At 42.3% G+C, this 22,995-nt stretch overlaps 1 protein-coding gene across 1 annotated transcript in view; it reads left to right on the top strand.

Annotated features, from left to right (window-relative positions):
* Nucleotides 1–593: 593 nt before the first annotated feature.
* Nucleotides 594–22,995, top strand: part of HECTD2 (HECT domain E3 ubiquitin protein ligase 2) — a 65,219-nt gene continuing 42,817 nt past the window's right edge. The window contains exons 1-2 of the mRNA XM_018572562.1: nucleotides 594–624; nucleotides 16,822–16,951. Of these exons, the coding sequence (XP_018428064.1) occupies nucleotides 16,825–16,951 (127 nt within the window). The 5' untranslated portion in view covers nucleotides 594–624; nucleotides 16,822–16,824. The remainder of the gene's footprint in view (nucleotides 625–16,821; nucleotides 16,952–22,995) is intronic.

The raw sequence follows: 22,995 nt of genomic DNA, 5'->3' as shown, positions 1-22,995 counted from the left end.
CCGACCCATGATGAGCCGGGTGTGCTATCACTGGCTGCCAGCCACGGCTGCTGGGAGGGATTTTCTACATTGACACTGCAGCCTCCGCTTCGTCTTAAGCACTCTTTGCTATTCACTAACGACGTCTACGCAAGCGGCGTCAGAGGCGAAGTTGAACAGTCCCTGCGCAAAAGGCGTATCTTGGCCCCCGAATAAAAAAAAAGGAAAGACACCCCCCTCTTGTCTCCAAGCCGGTCTCCAGGAACATCTTATAAACAACATGGCGACTAAGAAGACTGTAGGTGCAGCGTAGCACGGCGGAGAAGGTCAATGCCAGAGGGAGAAGGCGCTGACTCCGTCCTGACTTCTTCACAATGGGGGGGCTGCCGGTCACCTGCTGCTGCTAGCCCCGATGACATGCGGCCCGGAGGACTGGCCAGGGGCTCTCCTTGCTGGAGGAACGTCCACTCTGAGAGGCTGCTGTGAGGTCCAGGGTCAGCCTCCTCCTTGTCTCCGATTAGGATGTCTCTGCAGAGCTCCCCGGGCGCCGGACCTGACAACATCTCTGCAGAGAGCCACATGGAAGAGGAGCAACCCCGAGACAAACTGCCCCCTATCCTGTGTGCAGCCAGCGCATCCTCTGGGGTAATTACACATCATCCTCATCCTCGGCTTCTACTCATCCTCTGCCTTTTACACTTTGCGCTGCAGATCGTGTCATCACTTCTACAGGATGTATAGGGGGATATCAGATGAACCTAGATCCCAAACCGCACTCAGGTTTGTCTAGACCAGCCTTTACCCCCAGAGGAACCCCGAAAATAATTTTCAAGTCTCAGGGGACCCGTTCTAGAAGAATTCATCAGGGGCCAGTGGGGAGGATGTCCCTTCATTGGTGGTCACTGGGAAGGATGCCCCTTACAATGGTTATCAGGGGGAAGGATGCCCCTTACAATGGTGCTCAGTGGGAAGGATGCCCCTTACAATGGTGGTCAGTGGGAAGGATGCCCCTTACATTGGTGGCCAGTGGGAAGGATGCCCCTTACAATGGTGATCAGGGGGAAGGACGTCCCTTACAATGGTGGTCAGTGGGAAGGATGCCCCTTACATTGGTGGCCAGTGGGAAGGATGCCCCTTACAATGGTGGTCAGTGGGAAGGATGCCCCTTACAATGAAGGTCAGTAGGAAGGATGCCCCTTACAATGGTGGTCATTCGGAGGAATGCCCCTTACAAAGGAGGTCAGTGGGAAGGATGCCCCTTACAAAAGGTATTCAGTGGGAGGGATGCCCCTTACATTAGGTCCCTTACATTGGTGGTCAGTGGGAAGTAGGTCCCTTACAATGGTGGTCAGTGGAAGACTGTCCCTTATTTTAGTGGTCATTGGGAAGTATGTCACGTATGTTAGTGGTCATTGGGAAGTATGTGACATATGTTAGTGGTCATTGGGAAGAATGCCTCTTACAATGGTGGTCAATGAGAGGGATGCTCCTTACGTTAGTGGTCAGTGGTAAGAATGTCCCCTTATAGAGGTGATCACAATGACCCCCCTTCACACAGCTAAATAGACCATTGGTATCATTCCCCTGTTTCTGCAAAGCAGCTTTGGACCCGAAACTATGCAGGCATCATCAGATGTAGATCAATCAGACACAGCTCAAGGAACCCATAGCAATCTCTGGGGGAACCCTGGTTGAAAATAGATGGTCTAGTGTGTTCCTGTGATTAACAGTAACGTTTACAGAAAGTCAGACAGTTGTCAGAACATTCTCTTGCACTTAACATGAGAGGACAATCAATCAATCTATCTATCTTATATAACGTCCCATCTTTTGACTCTGATTTTTGGTTGTTCCCTTGCATCCTTCTTTTCAGCCTTTATCCCTTGCTACCAGATAAACTTTCTACATAAGAGCATTCAATTCTATTGAGCTGCGCTGTATGTTATATATGTTATAATGCAGGATGTGGGTGATTTCTATTGTTGCTAGTATTAAAAAACTCCAGGCAATCGAAAAATTAACTGTTACCAGTGGGGCTACCCCTGCACTGTATGGGATAACTGCACGATTTGGTCTACAATAAAGAAGACATACTCACCTGACCCTCGGTCCCACTTGGCTGCTAGACTGTTTCTTGCAGCCTCTTCTCCCCTGGGCTCCTGCAGCCTAAGGACCCGTGATGTCCTCACATCTAATGCAGTTGTATTAGACATGAGGACGCTGAGGAACATTCCACAGTGGGAGAGGAGAGGGAAAGAGGTGAGCGGTCACTGCTACAGGGCCAAAGATGAGGTGAGTATATCTTCTTAATTTTAGCCCCTAGACCAAACTGGGCAGTTAACTCTTGCAGTGCAGGGAAGTTCTTCTTTAAGGCATCAACACATTTCTTTTGTGTGTAGATTGGGGATCAAGGATAATGGTTTTATTTGTTTGCATAAAATATTTCTTATTAAAATGTAATGGGCAGACTCTTTTTAGAGTTGTACACTTGGATGTGTGAGTTTGATCTTTTCCCTTTCTCCAGTTGGTGCACAGCTCCTCAATTTATGTAACCATCCATACAACCATACCCATGTTTGTGCACAGGATGGCATTTGTTTTGCCACACTTATCTGTGTTTCATTAGTACAATTGGAGCAACATGCTCCAATTGATGTTTGTATTAATTAACATAAATACATGTAAAACCAAAACGTTGCAGTCCTTGTAAAATATGAAGAGGTTTGTGTTAGATTTACAGGCAGATTTACCAAAAACAATATCATATTTTCCCCGTTACTTGTCCCAATCTCAGTTTCTTTCCTGAGGCTCAGAACCTTTTTACCAAACTGTACTGCAAAGTGTTTATAGAATACACTGGATTCTTTTAAAGCACAGCTATACTAAGGGAGATGTGGGGACAGCTGTTGCTGACCTAGTAAAGCTAGTTGTCTGGCTACATGTTTTATTGGTCACGAATACAGGACAAGCATGCAGCTAGTGAAGTCAAAGGAACGTCAGATCCCTGGATCTGCGCACTTGAAGCCTTTGCATCTGAATAACAGTCAAGTCTTTAGCAGCAGTCATAGTATTTTGTCAGTAGAGGTGTCCTCTACGTGCCATATGATGGATTGCTTTTAATTGTTTATATATTTAAAAAAACAGAAGAGATTTGAAGGCTACAATGGCACAGTGATTAGGGATCATGTTGGGTATACTAACAACTCCAATAATCATATTAAATATACGGTGTGTTTAATTACCCTTTTGTAATATTGGTTTTGCTCATTAAGGTGTTGCAAAGGGCAATAGGTAGTAACCGAAAGCAACTAAACACAAAGCATCGGTGATCTAAGTACAGAAATGTGATTGGTTGTGCTGGATCTTTTTAAAAATGAAAATTGCCGCTTGCACAGTTTAAGGGCAGGTTCACACCATTTCCCAATCCAGATCTAGAACGCAGTGCATTGCGTTTTGCCGCGATTTTGCCGCTTTATGGATCTTTTTTTTAAACTTTAAAATGGGCTTTCAGGTGCGTTCCAGTGTGTTTGTATGCGTTTTGATGCGTTTCCATGCGTTCCAGTGCATTCCAGACCAGACAAAATGAGACATGAAGTATTTTGCTGGTCTGGTCCGGAACGGACTGTGCTGGTGTGGAGTCCAGAAACAGCATAAGAATACGTTCAAATTAATTTTGAGTCCGGAAACAATCTGGTTTGGTCTGGAGATGATCTGGATGAGGTGTGAATGGGCCCTGAGGGGTGAATCATACTTTTTGATTGCGGTGCAAACATCAATGCACATACACGTGTTAGCACATTGCGGGGCAGTTCTGACACATGCATTACTGTGCATAGAGGTTCACTGCATTGCAAAAAATGCTGCTTTACCCATTCAGAATGCCTTATCGCAAAGCACGTTAACGTGAACACAACGCACTTTTGTTATTGTAACGTGCAAGAACAGCAAAGTGTGAATCGGTCCTTAATGAATAAGCCTGTTTGCAATGTAATTGTTTATTATAGGTGCCAAAGCCCTCAAAGCTGTGGGCAATATGGCTGTACATTTTCTACAGCATTTCTAGAAATGTCTCTGTATTTCCAGAATGAATGCAGACAACAGATACAAGTCATGTTGAGCAGATGGTCCTTCATTAGATATATCACTTGATTAAAAAAAAAAAAAAAAAAAGAAGCAAAACCAGAATATATAAACAGGTAATACAAATAAGACCACTGAGCAGGGAAAACAACAAAACGGGTGGATAGCATAAATCTAAGCTTTACTGCTGTTCTGTGCTATTTATAAATCACCTTTTGTGCATCCTTCCACGTCTCCATTGGCTGGAGCTGTAGATTAGATGCTCTTTAGCATCCACGGGAAGCAGTGAGAGCTTTTATTGTAACCAGCTAAATAGGTTAATCAAGAATGTGTGGTAACAATACCTGTAGCCGGGTGCTTGAGAAGTAAAACTGTTTTATGCTTTTAGCATTTTTATTGTGATCTTGGTACATCTTCGCAAGCTGCGCTGTTAGTTCAAGATGGATATTTGGCGATATTGGTACCCACTGAAATTATTGTGGCAATGAGAAATGTCATTGCAACAGATTCATTCTAAATGAGGGTGCTGCCCCTTGTTTGTAGAAAGAAACACACACGCTTATCCACTTAGACAAGCAACAAAGCGCAGTATTCTCTAACAACCAGAAAATATATTTAGTGATCTACTATGGTGTTTTAGTGCCTGTCTTTAACACATATTTTCAATACAAACTAGTAGTCCCATCACTGGAGCAATTTTTTAAACTTTATTTTATTGTTTATCCGATTAACCGATTAATCGAACCTAATAATCGGCTAACTAATCGATTTTGAAAATAATCGTTAGCTGCAGCTCTAATTTTATGTTCTCTGTATTTTTCTGCAGCTTTGCATGTTTTTGCTGCATTTGTAAACATGTTTTACAGCATTAAAATGCAGTACAATGGATTCTAACACATTAAAGTGGACTTTGTGCTAAAAAAAAATACCGTAATTAAAAACTGATCACGCATTACTGAAATTCAAGCTGTGGGTGGCCCAGTTGGCAGCACCGTGTTCGACAAAAGTAGATTTTCCCAATTCATCTTCCAGGACAACACAGGAGAGAGGGGATCCGCCCACATAAAACAGGGAACACATCATCCACAACGAAAATAAAGAGGGCCTTCACTCCCAACCACCTCAGTTATTGTGTTTCCTCTGGCCTAACAGAAACATCAAAAACATTTGTAATTTGTCTATAGGCCTTTTGCCAGTTGCAATGGCCTCTCAGTGCATGCTCCCCCATCATTTCAGGAACAGTGGACCTGGAGGGGTTGCATGCCTGGGCTTGCCTTGGCTAGGATTTACTTTCTTTGATTATCCTAATTGTTGGACGCTCCCTCTCCATCACCTCTTTTTTTCCCCCAAGGTTCCTTCTCCGCTTGAGGAGAAACCACTATTCCAGTGGGCGCAGAGGCTCTAGTTGAGCCCCTCTTTACTCACATTTGGTGAGGCCCTTCTCTGTGCTGCCTCTGATGGGGTGGGGTAAGAGGGGAGCCATCTGTGGCCACCCATGCTCCATATGTATGTTGCTGAGTTGTGGATGGACCATGCCCAGTGCCATACTCGGGCTTTTGGTGAAAGGGATGCTCAAAATTGGAAAAGGTCCATGCTCCTTTTTCTCTGGGTGGCCATGTCCTCCTCAAAGGGAAGGTGTGTTTAGGAAGCAAATGTAATTTGGGTTTGGAGGTGGGGGCAGTGACCACATAGATGATTAATGGCAGAGAGTTTCGATGTGAAATGTTTCAGTCTGGGAAAAAGTACACTTCTAAAGCTTTTACGACGTAGTAGAATGTGCAGTAACTTGCAAGGCTAAAATAGGGATTTTTTTGTTTATTGAGCTAGGTTCTCACGGCGGGCAAAGCTTTTGCTTTGCTTTGGTTTAAAACGGATGTGTTTCAGTAGGGCCGCGTTCCAATGACAAAGGCAGCATAAATTAGCAACACCCGTTTTCCTGAGCCCTTCCAGTTACGGTGGAGGAATAAGGACTTGTCTAAAGTTTCAATAGTACTTCAGGTTTAACACTTGTGAATTTCAAAGTATGTGCCAATGGCTGACCTGTATGTAAAAAAAACTGACTTTTTTTTATTTTTGCAGGTCTGCCATGTGTAGTAGGAAAATTACAACATGTTGCCATAGGGAGCAGTAATGGAATGTTGCAGCAGTCACGGCTTGATTAATGGTGTTAGCTCATCACCCTAGCATAAAATGTACAATCCTAAGGATGGAAAAACAAACTATTCAATGTAAAAGTTATTGGCTAGCATAACACATAGAAATTGTTACCAACGTCTCTCGTTTCTGTAGCAACATTCTGTAACCAAAAAAAAAAAACATAGTAAAAAAAATAGCCATGTAAATGGCGCATTCATTAAAAAAATTGCACACGTTGGTGTACATTGACCTTTTAATGTAAGTTGAAGTGTACGTTCATGTGTCTTCATACATTTTGCCGCAAACATGTGCCTCAAGAATCATAAGAATGCTATACAGGGCACAGGTTTTTTTTAATGTAAATGTGTCCGTGGGAAATGGTGTAAAATGTCTGTAATCTAAAAAAACTGTCAAAGTGCATGAAGCTAAAAATTTGATATCATTAAGATTTTTGACTTTTCTCCACTGAAAGTAGTTGATACGATCTCTAAACTAAAGTTTTAGCAAAAAATTGTCTTTATATACCGTAGTTATACTTATCTTGCAAATCAGATTCTGCTGAATCATTTGAATCATTACAAATAAACTACAGCAAGAATTAGTGGCAAAATGACACCAAGCATCTTTAATAGGCAAAAAGTTTCAATCAGTGCCTTCCAAACAAAAGAGGAAATTAGCAATAGACTTTTTATATTTAGACCTGTAAAGCAGAACGCTAGGTAAAAATGGTATTAACCCTTTCAGTGGGGCTACCCCTGCACTGCAAGTGTTAAGTGCTCATTTTTGTTGAATTTCAAAAATAAAAAGGTTATACTCACCCAATCCTGCGAGCCAGCTTGCGCCAAGACCCCATTTACACTGAGCTACAACAAAATAAGCACTTTTTCCTCACTGATTTGATCTGAGCGACTTTGAGCTACATTGAGCTACAGTGCACATTTTGTCACGCTACGTAGCGCTTCTTTTGGCAGTCTAACAAAGTCCATTGGGGCGAAATCCGCCCAAAAATAGTTCATGTTCGAGTGACAAGCTTCAGCTACAGGCGACATTGAGCTGCAAGATGTGAACATCTCCATTGAAATGCATTGGAAGAGCTACTTTGAGCTTCATATTTGAGCGATTGAGCGGAAATCATGCTAAAAATTGCTCAGTGTGAATGGGGACTTAGGCTGGTCCTTGGAGCTTTTCTCCCCCTGCACTGCAGTGGTGTAAGGCCCCTGAGTCATCTCGTTCTATACACAGTGTATAGGACGTGGGGACACTGAGAGACATACCATCGCTGCAGCAAAGGAGAAGACAGGCAGGAGGGAGCGCTGTGACAGCCAGCCTTCTCAGAGGATTGGGTGAGTATAACTGTTATTTTTGACACTAGGCAAAAAACAAGCACTTAACCCTTGCAGCATGGAGGTAGTCCCACTGCACGAGTTAAGATAATTTTTACACATAGTTGTTGTTTAAATTTCAGTGCTACAGAAACAGGATTTGTGTACTCATCTTGAAATCTGTTTCTTGGAGTTCATTAGGGGCCCATTTACATTATAGAGTTGTGCTAAGCACAGGTTACCATACACTACTTGCATGCACTACTTTTTTCAATGCAGCACATGGATGTTGGGAGGTACGTTGGGGTGCCAGCCCCAACAATGAATGGCAATGCTAGGTGCATTGTGTAGTAGTGTGCATGGTAACGTGTTTAGTGCAATGCTATAGTGTGAACAGGCCCAATGGGACACAGGATTCAGGTATTCTGATATAATTTGGTTATAATGTCACCAACAGGAGGAATCAGACACTTTCAAACAAAAAGCTGTCGGTCAGCCAGTAATCATCCCTCCAACTCCAAGCCTGCTTCATTTTTGTAGTAAAGCAGTAATAGGAGTAAATTGCAAAACACAGAGAGGCAAGATCCATGCCCCTTAATGAACTCCCAAAAACTTTTACGGTAAGTACAAAAATCCTGTTTTCTTTCTCCTTCAGGAAGGGATAGAGGATTCAGGATGAGACAGTACAAAAGCAGTAAAATGTAGAAAACATGTGAGCACAAGACCAGGTGGCAGCCTGATTCCGTATGACCCAAGAAGCACTTACAGAGCTAGTAGAAGGTGCTTTGCCTGGAAAAGATGGAACCGTATCCCTAAAACCATGAGCTTGTATGATGATCTGTAAGAACCACCAAAAGATGCTGGAATGAGAAGCTGGTTCCCATTCATGGAAGCCATAAGAAACAACAAAAAAGCACATTCCAAACTTCAAGACAGTGAAGAAGCCAGACAGTGGGATGGAGAACAATATCTAGGTTGGGGTGAAAGGCTCATACCAGACCTTAAGAAGGAAGGAGGCTTCAATACCACCTTAACTTTGTGTAGAACCAAATCGTTTTTTTTTACAGGATAAAGACACACACCTTGCAGAGGTGATAAGCAGTGAGAAACACAACCATGCGAGTGGGAAGGGAATATCCCTTATAGATTCAAAGGGTGTTTTTTTTGCAAAATCGAGAACCAGATTCAAGTCCCACAGAGTCGCAGGTGGTTACAGAGGTGAAGGTACATGATAACCTCCCTGTACTGTACAAAAGGCCCAGATAGTCCCTCGGTGGTACTTAAAGTGACACTAAACTCAGGAGTTACATCTTAAAAATGCATTCAAGTACCGCAACAAGAAAAGTATCTTATTAGTGTATCACTCAGCTGTAGATCTTGAAATCATCTCTGAATTGGTGCTGACACTGTCCTTCCTTCTGGAGGGTGACTACGTTTGTTCCTCATGGTCCCTGTGTGTGTTGTAAAGTTGCCAGCGCTCCAAGCTCCCTCCCGTGATGGACTACAATCGCATGTTTAGTTTAATCGTTTGTAAATTTGTACAAATTGCTGCGGACGCAAAGTGGTCATTATGGAATTCAGGAGTCAGTCGGTTGACTCCAGGAGGCAGGATATGTTTTAGGAGTCAGCCCGATTGACAGCTTGAGAAACACCAAAAAAATTAGGCACCAGCTGTCATTTTTTAAGGCGCATTAGTGACCTGGCTGCTTGGATTTGTCCAGTCCGGTAGTAAAGTAAACTGAGAGGACATTTACTTTTCCTTTGGTTGCTGGATAGCATTAGCAGTTTAATGGATTGACTTGTCTCTGGCACTCTACTTCGACTACATTTTCATAAATCCGCCTCACTGGAGTAGTAGTATAAAAGGATATACTCATTTATATATGATCATCAGTTTAGTTATTTTAACATATGATAAAAGGATTATGTTCTTTCTGCTATTCTTACATGCTCTTGTCTTCATCTGACTTGTTCATGTAAGTGCCTTTGTGTTATTCTCAGTGTGCTTGAGCACACCACAGGCAGTGCAACATGCCATAGTGTTCCCTACAATAAATAGCATGATGAAAACTAAACTGGCATAAAATGCCTGCTTGGTAATTGTTCAGTTGGGATGTTCAGAAAAGAGCCGTCTTTACAAAAAAAAAAGCTGATTTCTCACAGCAGGTATCAAAGCCTAATGAAAGTTGCGTATTTATTTATTTTTGCCTCTTGTTGAGATGCAGAGGCTTTGGGCAATCTGTTCATAAGTCTGTTTCTAAAAACGGCCAATGTATTTGTATATCTGAGTATTTAATATTGTTTTGTAGCAGGATAACAGTCTGCCTCAGGGCTTACCCCAGGAACCAAGTACCATCCTTTGCTAAAAAAATAAGTGCTTGTGCCTAGTATTTTTTTTATCTTTTCCTGTCACTGCTTATAAAAAACAATATCCCTTGACCACGTTTTTGGACTTGTTGGCTATCGCACTGAACAGACTGGCTCATAATTCATACATTAATTTGCCCATCACTGGTCTGCCTCACGGGAGCTGGTCACAGAAGAAATATAGGCTCTGCCATTGCCATCGTGTTATAAGGGCTAGTTCACACCATCTTCAGTGCGTTCCGGCCCGATTCGCACTGGATCGCATTGCACCCGGCTTACTTTGTTGTGGTGCGGGAGGGGGCGTGGCGGTCCCTTGAACTCAATGGTACCATAGCCACGCCCTCCGGCTGCAATGCATTCAGCCGCATGGGAACGCAAAGCACATAACGGCCCTACTACCCCTGAGCACCAATGTAAATGTAATAAAGGCCAATCATTTATGGAGTTGGGAAATTATTACTGACCTCCAATGAAACAGGGGAATTAATACATGCCTATTTGGTAGCATCTGCAGTGGGCATTTAGAAGTTCTCTGTGAAATCCAAGCCTACAACACTTTAAAAAAAGTAAACTGGCCCATGCTGTCTTAGGGGGAGGATGATGCCACAAGCTTCATGCCTCAGTCAATTGTCCCCTCTCATGCTGGTGCTGGATTAAACTGCAACTGTAGCCAAGGGATCACAAATGTGCCTAGCCTCTGCTGTGTGTGGCCCTGAAACTGCTTTGTCATGCAGGACCTTCTTGTGGAGCAGATCACTTCCTACTACATTCATGCTCAGTCCAACTCAGCTTTTAGGCCTGACATTTTTGGTTTATATCCAAATGTATTGCCAACTTGTATGTTATGCTGTGTTGACACCCTTATGTCCCAACACCACCCGCATCTGGTCTTCCATACTTACAACACCACTTCTTGCTTGGCACCCTAACCCATCTACCTTGGTTCTAAAGCTGGCCTTACTAAAAACACCACTTGTACCTTACCCTCCTCTGGTCACCTTTACCCACAACATCACTTGTACCTTACCCTCCTCTGACCCCCCCCCTTCCTTACCCACAACACCACTTGTACCTTACCCTCCCCTGGCCACCTTTACCCACAACACCAATATCTAAATTTGTCTATATTCAATATATAAAACACCCGTTGCTGTTGGGCACATATTTTCACAATGTTGTGATTTACAGAAGCAAAGGCCTTTTAGCACCGGCTGACAATGACAACATTTTGACAAAAACAGATGAACGAGCTCAAGAACATTTTGAATTGTTGGTAAATAGATCATATAAAAACAGCCAACACATTTCAGGGGCAAAACCACAGCTTCATGAGAGCTCAACAGGATAAACTTGGATGGATGATTTATGTGGAACCGATATTAAACTCTTCCCAAAGTGAAACAGTTGCTAAGCAGCAATTGGTCTTTTAAAAAAAAAAATGAACATTTTTATTTTTTATTATTGTTTTGCCGAGCTGAAATAAAAATGTTTAAAAAAAACCAAACACATTACACACTAAGGTACAATCTGGCCAGGCAAGCACTGCCTGCTGCAATAAGCTTATTCAGATGAAGTTATTTCCCATGGTCAGGCTTTCTTTGTTTTGACATCCATTGATCTTATAATATAAAAACTCTTTGATGTTGTACTTCTTTTATCCTTTATTCATTGCTAACAACATGTGTTCATTAGCATTCTGTGGCTTTCCAGAAATAAACCCTTCGGAATATTTATTTTAATATCTTTTATGCAATTACACATTACCAAATATTTTTTTAATTTTAGATTTGTAACCTTCAGTACAGTTATTATTTTTTAGTTTGCGCAGCGATTTACAACATATGGAGAGACAGTACAATACCTTACAAAAGGATTAGAAGGACCCTGCTCATGAGAGCTTACAATCTACAAAGAGGGGCAAATGATACAGGAGGTAATTGTTAAGGATAAGACGTTTGAAGGAGTAGATGGAAAGTTTTGAGGAGGACGTGGAATAGGCTTCCCTGAAGAGGTGAGTTTTCAGGGATCGCCTAAAGGCAGACAGAGTAGGAGATAGCTGGATAGGTTGTGGTAGGGAGTTCCAGAAGATGAGAGAGGCTCTTGAGAAGTCCTAGAAGTGAGCATGGGAAGAGTTGATGAGGGAGCTAGACAGAAGGGAGGTCCTAGGAGGAGTGGAAAAGACGGTTTGGGTGATATCTTGAGATGAGGTTGAAGATGTAGCCCGGGGACAGAGTTGTGGATGGCTTTGTATGTTGTTGTTAATATTTTAGGAGGGATTGACACAGAGGGGTGGTGGCCACGGAGCGGTTGGTGGGGTGGATGAATCTGGTAGCAACATTCATAATAGGCTGAAGGTGGGATAGCCTGTTAAGATCTAGGCCAGACGAGGCAGGTCGGAAACTGCGTTTGCTCACCTTTCCTTCCTGGTTGCTGATTAGTAACAATCATTCAGAGTGGGCATTTTCAGGTCAGGTGTTTAGTAGAACACATAAACAGGATTACAGCTTTGGTTAACTTTGGACTTTCCATCTCTTCCACAGTTAATTGGGCACGAAAATGGTACGCAGTTTCTAATAATGTATCTAATAAAAATGTAAAACTATATACATATATTTATTGATTAAAATATTTTATATATATAAAAATATATGTTTATTGAAGATGTTGTATATGCATTAGGTTTAGATATTTTGTAAGATTTAGTAAGATGGATTTTTTTTAAAGTAACGTGGTATGGGCATGATTAATAAGGTTTGGGCAATTTTTAAGCTGTAATAAGCAAGCAGTTGTTTAGCCAACACAATGCCTCTAATACAGTCAGTGGACTAAACATATCAGGCATGCTAGAGCTGGTGTTTTGAAAAAGCAGGAAATCAATTGACACCAAGGTGAGAATGAAAGGATGGACAACGTTTCACGTCAGCATGTGTCCTCAGTATATTGACTTTGCTATAGCTAGATGTGAGTGTGCATTTGCCACTTGCACGTATATACTAATTATGTATCAAGTTCCTGTCGGCTTTACTGGAGGAAAGGTGGAAAGTCCCCGGAGAATTGAAGCTATAATCCAGTTTGTATCTACTGCCATGGACCTTGAGGGTTACCAAAATCTGGGAGGAGGAAGAACAGCACGGGGCGATCGCTGTTGCTACAGTCGAGCATCTGAAGAATTGATGAACAGGAGGATGTAAAAGAAGCATTTATAGACCTTCAGAAATGCAAATCTGATGTTTCTATTGAGGGCTGAATTTGATGGGTATTAGTGTGTACTTGAAAGTGTGACTGTTCAATTGGGTGTTTTGACTCAACTTTGTCTTTTTTGATCTGCATGCTTGTTCCAGGTCAGTGTATTCAAGTGTAGCAGCCAGATAGCCTTTCTTAGGTATTTGCAGATGTTCTTAGAGGATGACTAAATCCAAAAAAGCATGTAATATATTGCAGCTTACAAGTCTTCAGAGGTGGTGACTGCATTAGTTTTATTTTTTTCCAGGCTAACAACATTATCAGCAAATACAGAAACTACCTGTTGATCTCCCCAGAAATGGTGTCCTTTATCTCCATTAGATCAGTAGAAACTACTGATACAACGGTGATGAACAAAGGCAGTCATAGTATTAGTTCAGCCTGAGTGGCAAAAATGACTTTCCCCAAAGATACAGTAGAGGAGAGAAAAAACATCTGGCTACTCTGTGCTACATCAATGGGAATGACTTCTTATCCGGTACTTCCAGTCATTGCAGGTGCCTGTTTTTTATTGATCTTTCAGGTTTGCAAATGTTTCTGTTTCGATTCATTGCTTTAAAGTGTATTTCCTCTGTATGTTTATGTGTTCCTATTCTCACAGCATACATAAACATATATATTTTTAAAATATTTCTTACCTTTTTGTAGAGCTGCAGCTAACGATTATTTTCAAAATCGATTAGTTAGCCGATTATTAAGCTCGATTAATCGGTTAATCGGATAAACAATAAAAAAAAAATGTAAAAATGGCTCCAGTGATGGGACTACTAGTTTGTATTGAGATTGTAGTCCATCACAGGAGCAAGCTTGGTGCGGTGGAAAAAAATAGTGTGGTGTGCAATATAGTGAAAAGGAAAGTGTAAAATTATACAGCAATGAATGCAGAATTGCACCGGCTATAGAGGACTACAAATCCCAGCAATAGTACATTATAGCTGGCGGCATTCTGCATTGCGCTGTATAATGTACTATTGCTGGGATTTGTAGTCCTCTATACAGTGCAGTGCAGAATATCACCAGCTATATAGGAATACAACAAATCCCAGCAATACATTATACATACAGTGTATAATGTATTGCTGGATGTGTATTCCTATGTATAATATACAGCACAATGTACCATAAGCTATAGAGGAATACAAATCCAAGCAATACATTATAGAGCACCATGTGGGGGGGAAAGTGCAGGCTTACCTGAGCAGTCTTCCAGCAACTTGCTTCTGAGATCGGACCTGTCTATCAGCGGCTGTCATCCCCCCACACCTGCTCCTCCTTACTACATCTCCCCGCGTCCCTGTGCCAATCGTGGATGTGGGCGGGCGGTGAGTGTGAGGCGGGGAGGAGGTGCGGCGTGGATGCGGGCGGGCGGGTCTGGCAGCGGCGAGAGTGAGGTGGGGAAGAGGTGCGGTGCGCAGCGTGTGTGGAGCCGTGAACAGGGCCAACTGATCATAAGCCGACTTTTAGTAACAGCAAAATCTGTCCCAATAAAAAGACTAGGAATAGACTGCGCTCCCACTCATTAACATACAATGTTCTAGATCTTAACCGTTTATTAGGAGTGTTCAAATCTAGTTTACAACTTACGATGAGATTTGCCATCACAGTACATATAGGGTTAAATATGTTAAAGTGACATTAAACCCTCAGATCTTTTAACATAAACCAGATTTAGATACAGATTTAAAAGGAAGAACAGCAAAGAGAAGGGAAACAACCATGGATTACAGTAAGGCACACATTACAGTATTGTTTTATGTTAAAAAATCTGAGGGTTTAATGTCACTTTAACATCAATCTCCTCACCCCCTTGCATTCTAGGGGGAATTCGGTTCAGAGAACAACTTTTCTTTCAGAATTGAGCATGTTTTTTTGCAAGCAGCAATTTATTGTTTAAGTTCTGCTATGTGATGAATAAACATGTAACAAATAGTGGAAATACACTTTAAAAGAGAACTATGGGCCAAACATTTTTGGCCATAGTTCTCCTAAGGATCACAGGAGGACATATACTATGCGCCCCTGTGACCCAAAACTCAGCGTATAGCCGACACAGTGCAAAGCTGTGTTGCAGTCGGGATGGATCCTAACCATATTGTCGTGATCCACCCTGCCACCTGATTGACAGCTGGCTCTGCCCTCTAGAGGCAGAGCCAGCTGTACCCTTCCCCATCCCTCCAGTCAGCATCAGAGAGGGGAGGGGATAATGCCTGCGGGGAGTGGTGACTGGCAGTCACCGCTCTCTGCAGGGAAAAGATCGGGAAATGAGTGATCTGTGGTATGTGATTGCTCATTTCCCAATCTGTAGAGCTGACGTGTGACAGCTTAAGTGTCGCACATCGGCTCTAATTATGGGGATGTGTGTTTTTCACTCTCCCCATAATACTCCTTTAAGGTCTTGCTCACAAGGGCTTCAGCTGGTATAAGAGCACTGTGTCCAACAATCTTTGGGAAAGCTGCTGGCAAGCTACAAACAACCTTGTTGAAGCCTTATTTAGCTCTATTATAGTGAGGTTAAACACAGATCATCACGGGAGTGCTGACTGACTTAAAAATAACGATGCACCGATACTTTTCAGATACCAGTGCCGATACTTTTCGAGTACCAATGCCGATACTTGGCATTTTCCTGAGAATTACCAGGGTTGCAGAGGTTGCAGCTGGGAACTGGCTCTGGTGCTCCACCACTGTCCTGAAATCATTAGTCTGTATTGTTTTAGAAAAACGGTCACATGACACTAAACAAAAATGTAGCACTACTTGTACGTACTTGGGCAAGTATCAGTACTTGTACTCGCAAAAATGGTATTGGTGCATCCCTTTATTTATATTTATAAAAACAAAATCATACATTAAAACAGTAATGTACAAATCCCTGGAGCTCCGTGTGCTCCTTAGAAATGACAGCTGCCTCCTAACTTTTGAATTTTTCTCTAGTCTAGTCTTGGAGCTCGAAAAGTATCTGTACTTGTACTTGTACCGAGTACGGTACTTGGTAGCGGTGCATCCCTACTTAAATCTAACTTTCAACATCCTGTCCCACACTATTGCCTAAGATCAGTGTTGTAGGGTGTGGGGCCAATGGTGGCACCAAATAAATCTGAAGCAGAAATGTCACATAAAACTAGCTGCTAGCAGGTTTTGGAACAAGCTTGTTAAATCGCTTACTAAAGTGGATTTAAAGTGACAGTCAGCACTCCCATTAGGATCTGTGCTTAACATCCCCAAACTAGAACTAAAAATGTATTTAAAAGGCTTCAACAAAGCTGCTCAAAGCTTACCGAACGCTTAGTAAAAGCGTGCTGTACACACCACTGTTATACAAGATGAAGCACGTGTAAACCAAGTCTAAGGATCATAAGCATTAATACATTATTTTTGTACATGTTAAACATACTGAACTTTTTAATCTCAGTCTGTTTTACTAATATAAATTACATTAGCAATAATTCAGCGGCAACACCCATAATTACAGCATAGAACTTTCCAAAATACATCTTTGTACTCACCACCAGTATTATGTCAACAGTGACATATTCACAGATTGCGTGTAGGAAGACTGTTTATGTAGGAATTGCAGTTTTCTTACAGTGTAAGGATACTCTGTGTTCCTACATGTTCTGGCGATAGTACAAATCACATGAGGAGAATTCGCTGTAAAACTACATTTTGCTGTAATTGTTTTCTTTAATTACAGGGGATGGAGAGAGGCGCTAAGGGCCAGTTCTCGACCTTCAGCAGTTTCATTTCAACTATCAACCAAAAGAAAGAGGCCGCTGGGAACAGATGCTCATCTACGCAGCTTGTAATACCTAACAGCAAAAACGGTAAATAAAAGTATTGTGTGCACAGCTGCTCCAGAGGAAAGCAGCAAACAACACGGTGTGCAGAACTCTGATGGATAAATGAAGCTTTGGCAGAGTCAATACAGAGACTTGCAATTTGGTCATGTTACTTTTATTTTTTTTGCACAAGTCGTAGTAGCAATAGAGTTCTAGAGCCAGTTGGTCCAATAAAGAATCATGCAGCTATGAAGAGCTATTGAGCAAGTGATTTGACTACAATAATTAAGAGGTGCCAGCACTATTGTGGTCTTTTGCTTTAGTTTGTCCAGCCCTGGTTTAAATGTAATTCCCTAGCTGCTTCTAACCTTTCAGCATGGAAGCACAGAGGGCTGGCTCACTCCCCTGCATGATTCTACGCCAGTAACATCACCCATTATAACAAGCCCGGAACATCACCCATAGCAGTCAAATACAGTGGCGTTTATACTGGATATGTTTATTAAGTAAGGCAGTGTAGTATGGAAAAATGTGCAAAGTAACTTCACCAATAAAACCCAATGAGCTTTCAGTGGCATGGTTGAAATTGGTTAAACTTTATGGGTTTATTGAACTTTGCATGGCATCATTGCTCTTGGCATTGCCATACTGCACAAATCTATCAGAGTACCACTGTATATCAAACTATGATGCAGGACAAAAGGGGCAAGCGTTTTTCTTATAAATCTCCATTTACACTTATATCTGAACAGACAACATAACAAACTGTGATACACTATATGGCCCCATTCACACTGAGTGTTTTATCGTGCGATATCGTGCATATTTACATTGCGATATTGCTCTCCAATGCATGCCAATGTGGCTCCGTTCGTCGCTGCTGCGCGTCGCTACCACAGGACCCTTTTTGGAGCAGATTTCGACATGATTCTACTTTGCTCAATGCAACCATTTGCGCGATATCGCGCAGCAAACCGCGCGATATCCCGCGGCAAACCGCGCGATATCCCGCAAAATGACAAACGCGCGATTTGCGATACGCTCAGTGTGAATGGGGCCTAAGTGTGCTAAAGCTGGGTGTTTCTTCTTCAGTAATTTGTTAAACCAATTCTTTACTATCCAAAAAAAAGTAAAGAAGGCGCTGAAAACTTACAGCACGTCTCTTGCCGACAGTGAATTTCAACTTCGCTCTCTGTCAGAGCTAAAGCCTTTGTCAAAATCTGTAGCATCCATTAAGGACCCATTTACACCAGGGAAGTCCACTGCCATGCTATTAATGCACATTATGTTACATGTTGCACTAAAACAGGCTATTCATCTACATAACACAGCACAGCACGTTACAGCGTGCTGCAATGCAAGTGTGTTTGGAAGGTGCTTTGCAGTGACATTCACAGTGCATGGCACCGCAAAGCCCATTCACACCTCCGCGCTGCTTTAACATGCGTTACGTATGTTAAAGCAGCACAGTGGTGTGAATGGGCTCTTAAAGTCTTCTCCTTTCGCAGGAAGTCTTAATTATTTGGGATAGTGACGGAGTTGCTTTAAAGAGGTCTTGCAGTTGAAATGTTTTTGCACTCTAACTACTTTGAAGTCAGAACTGAATGTTATATTTAGTTTTACTTACTGTGATTTGTTATAATTATATCACACACTGTACACAACTCATCATTTAGTGTAAGATTGTATATGATGTATTGACAGCTGTATGTTTCGGTTTATCACACAGCAATGCTCCACATACATAATACCACATTACACCTAGTAGACAAGTAATAGCTAAGGACTTCTTTAGTAAGATCATGTAAAGTGCAGTGATATGTACACTGTGCCTACAAAAGTATTTACTGCCTTGAAAGTTTTACTGTTTCAGGCTACATTTACACTAGGTGATTTGGGATGGCTGCGACAGGAATCCCAAACGTCCCGTATAGATGCGGTCATTGTACCAGTTCAAGCTAATGACCGAGTGACAGCAGCCGCATCTGTGTGGCAGTTGGTATGCAATTGTATGTCATGCGATTGCATGCCATTTGGATCAGATCACTGTCCCTGGATGCAGCAACGATGATCTATTCCAAACTGCATATGGACAGCGGCTGCATCTACAATGGGAGATCTGGGATTCCTGTGACATTTAACGGCTTGTTGTAGCTTATTTAGCGTGGCAGCTTGTATAAGTTTTGAGCTCATACATAGAAGTATACCAAAAGAGATTTGAAGGTACCTAAAAGAAAAATTATACTAAGAAACATTGTGGCTTGGGACAGTCACAGTTAATCCAAATCTATTTCTACAAATAACTTGGTTTGTTTTACACACGCAAGAAAAAATGCTAATATAACATCTTTAAAAGACCACAAATCTAATTATGTATTTCTTAGGCAAGAAGAAAGAAAATGGGATAGTATTTATGCAGATGGCAGTAGTATCTATTTAAATGTAATGCTGGCTAATATTTTCCACTGGCTGATCCAGCTATATAAACCCTGAACTTGCAGCTCTCAAGTATCTTGGGAAATTAGTCGTCAGACATCTAATAGCACAATGGTAAAAGGAAGATACTCAACATGGCACAAAGAGTAATACTTTGCGATATACCAAAGCTGTCAATAATAAAATATAACTTATGTAAACTTCTATTATTATATAGCTGCTTTGGTTTGTGGCACATCATGTGTGCCATGTTACTAAATGTAAATGTGGGTTTGTCTGCGTTCATTGGATAATAGGTAGAAGAGATAGTTACCTGCACACCATGCAATCCAATGCATCAATATGTCTTTTATTGAGGGCAGATACACAAGGTAACACAAGTAAGAGCAATGTTTCGGAACCTACCGAGGTCCCTTCATCAGGCAAATAACATAGTCACTGATGAACCAACATGGTAGGTTCCAAAACGTTGCTCATAGTTGCGATGCCATGTGTATCTGCCATAAATACATAAATAAAAGGATGTATTGATGCATTGGACCTTGTCTACGTTTAAATTTGTGCAGTGCCAACCGCACGTCATCCCAGCACCCTTCTACATACTACAGTGGGATTCCAGTCTGGTGTGTAATGGGATATCTGTTTACATTGGGTAATAGGGGCGGCTATACTGTGAAAAATCTTTTAACGGGGGGGAGGGGGGTTGGGGGGCTGGTGTTTGTCAGTCTGGTCGTTGAGGGATGGAGATACCACTGAAAATCTGTGACAATTGACACACAGCTTACGCTTACGTACCAGCAAATTGTTTCTAAAATGGCCACAAAATATAACCCACTTAAACAATCTCCCACGTGTCCAGTGAAAATAACATAGTATGCTGAAGCCGTTAACTATCTGGTATGTGTGCAAACTTTTTCAGACTTTAAGAGGGACATAACGCAGTATACCATATGAATCTGTATATCTATCCATCTATCTATCTAATCTACTTGTCATTAACACATTATGGGCTTTGCGTTGCTCTTTCATCCAGTTTTCTCTCATTTGTTAGTAGAATGTGCCCACCACTTAGTGGGTATATGTGAGGGTTTATAGGGATGAGGAGTTGTTCAGTGTATTAAGTGTGTTTTTGGATATGTCATGACAGACTGAATGTTATAATCCTGGAATACCTGAGATGTCCTCTTTTTTTGGGACAATATTCAGGAACTATGCACTGGCTGGAAGACCTTATGAGCTACTGCTTACTATAAATATCAAATATTACCCAACAATATAGATCATCACACTTTCTTGTCTTACTCCATAGCCAGCATAATGACCACAACTATTCACTATTGCAGCTTTCTGTCTCCCTTGCTTGTTTAGTAAACTGGAAGGCTGGCTTCACACCTGTGTGTTACGGTAATGCACATTTTAGCAATGCCTTACAGTAGCTGCAAATATGCGCTGTGGTGTGCTATGTTGCCAAAAATGCTGCAGGTGTTTTTTCATGTGTTGGTGTACTGCCAGCCCATTCTAAATAAATAGGGCGCTTTAAAGAAGAATTCCGAGCTGAAGAAAACATAACCTTTGCAGTAGGGCTTCCCCCCAGGACTGCAAGGGTTACGTGCTTGTTTTCATCTAGTGTGTAAAAAAAAAAAAAAATTCACCCAAACCAGCTGCTAGACGGGTCCCCGTAGGTTCTCTCCTCCTCTGCTCCAGTGGTCTAAGGATTTGTGAGTCATCACATCTATTGCAGTGTATTATGTTCAATATTGCACTAAGGCAGCCTTTTCATTTCAATAGGCTGCCTAACACACCATGCGTTGCAATGCAAGTGCATTGGGAAGGTGCTTTGGAGTGACATTCACAATGGATGCCACCACAGCGCACCAACACAAGTAACATATGTTAAAGCAGTGCAGTGTTCTGAACAGGCTCTTAGAGTGTTTTTTCACAGGGAGCATTTCCATTTTTTGGGATAGTGACAAAGTTGCTTGGTCTTGCATGCATTTATACTCTAGCTACGTTGAAGTCAGATTTTTTTAAATTTGTGCAATTTGTTATAAATATATCACGCACTGTATGAATCATCATTTACTCACCCAAAGCTCGGTTCTGCCTGGCTGCTAGACCAGTCCCTGCAATACAGTGTATTAGATGTGAGGACACCAAGGGACATTCCATCACCAGAGAGTAGGGAGATAGAGAGGCTGCAGGGACCCGTCTTGCATTCAGGCAGGACCGAGGTTTCGAAAGAGTATATCTTTGTTATTTTAGACCCTAAACCAGGGGTTGGCAACCCGCGGCTCCGGAGCCACATGCGGCTCTTTCGTCCTTCTGCCGCGGCTTCGCTCCTACTGCCCACTGATCTGACAGATGCAGTGATCGGGGAACAGGGCGGTATCTCCGCATTTGTCGAGGCCTCGTCTCAGCACACCACAGACGAAGGTGTAGCTCCACCCCCTCCTGTTTGCTTAGCTGCCTTAGCGGGCTGGTCTATGCAGGAATTGTGGCCACGCGCCCTCACACCGTCTCCGTGGAACCGCCGCTGCTTCCAGCTGGGAGAGTGCAGAAAAACCTGGGGTGTCCCCTAGAAGGCCGAGAGTGTAAGTGTAAGTCCTAAGGGAGTCCCTGAAAGGCACTGTGGTGTCCCTGTCTTCTTCCATCATTTGTTCTTTTTCATTTTGACTTTTTTTATGTAAAAGAGAAATTATCTTTATTTTAGATGTCAAAAGGGTTTTGGGGCTCCCGGAGTTTTTTTTTCTGTGGAAAACGGGTCCAAGTGGCTCTTTGAGTGTTAAAGGTTGCCTACCCCTGCCCTAGATGAAATCGAGCACTTAACCTCATCAGTGCAGAGATAGCCCTACTGCACTTAACCCCGTCAGTGCAGAGGTAGCCCTACTGCAAAAGGTTATATTTAAAGTATCTCTACCTGGAGTTCATATTTAAAGTATCTCTAAAAGGCTCCTGCACGGCAGTCTAAACAGTTCTGCACGAGCCTCAAAGTAAACAAAAACTTCCCTGCCTGTGCCAAATCATTCTTTTTTTCTATAATGAAAAGTTTATTGTGTTTATGAACCAGACAAGAGCACAGTATGTACAGAATATAGTAAGGTAACATTGCCAAGAGGTAAGGAACACTGGACACTTGCATACTGAAGTTGTGTACTAGCATAGCAGCAGAGTCAGTGGGCAGGACTGGGTGTGGCCAGGAGCCGATTGACAATTGTGAATCAGCAGTGACAATGTTGGTAGTCACGCCCCTGCAGCATCTTCTCATCCCATTGTAATGCAAGTAGACTTAGCCTACATGAGAGTATCAATGCTGGTCAGTAGATATATGCAAAAACATTTAAAAAAAAAAAAAGGTTAACGATAAGGTGAAAAAAAAAAACTTACCTGTGTCTCTGCCACGGGCTCCCGTCCGAAGATCTGAAGATTCTCGGGCGGATGCAGAGGATCATGGGGCGGGCGCACGCACACTTGAGATCTCCGAAGTCAAGCCGGCAGAGTGCACCCACACAGACTCCCTGGGACAGGAAGTGCCAGGAAGAGAGAGGATTCATCGCTGGATCAGAGACCGGCACCAGCACTGGAGGGACTCCTGGAAACTACAGGAAAGAAGATGGAGGGGGGGGGGGGATTTTTTTAACTTTAATATATCTTTG

This window comes from Nanorana parkeri, unplaced genomic scaffold (genome assembly GCF_000935625.1).
Source record: "Nanorana parkeri isolate BGI_ZX_2015 unplaced genomic scaffold, ASM93562v1 scaffold2071, whole genome shotgun sequence".
NCBI classification, from domain to species: Eukaryota; Metazoa; Chordata; class Amphibia; order Anura; family Dicroglossidae; genus Nanorana; species Nanorana parkeri.
This window is presented reverse-complemented; position numbering and strand designations above follow the sequence as displayed.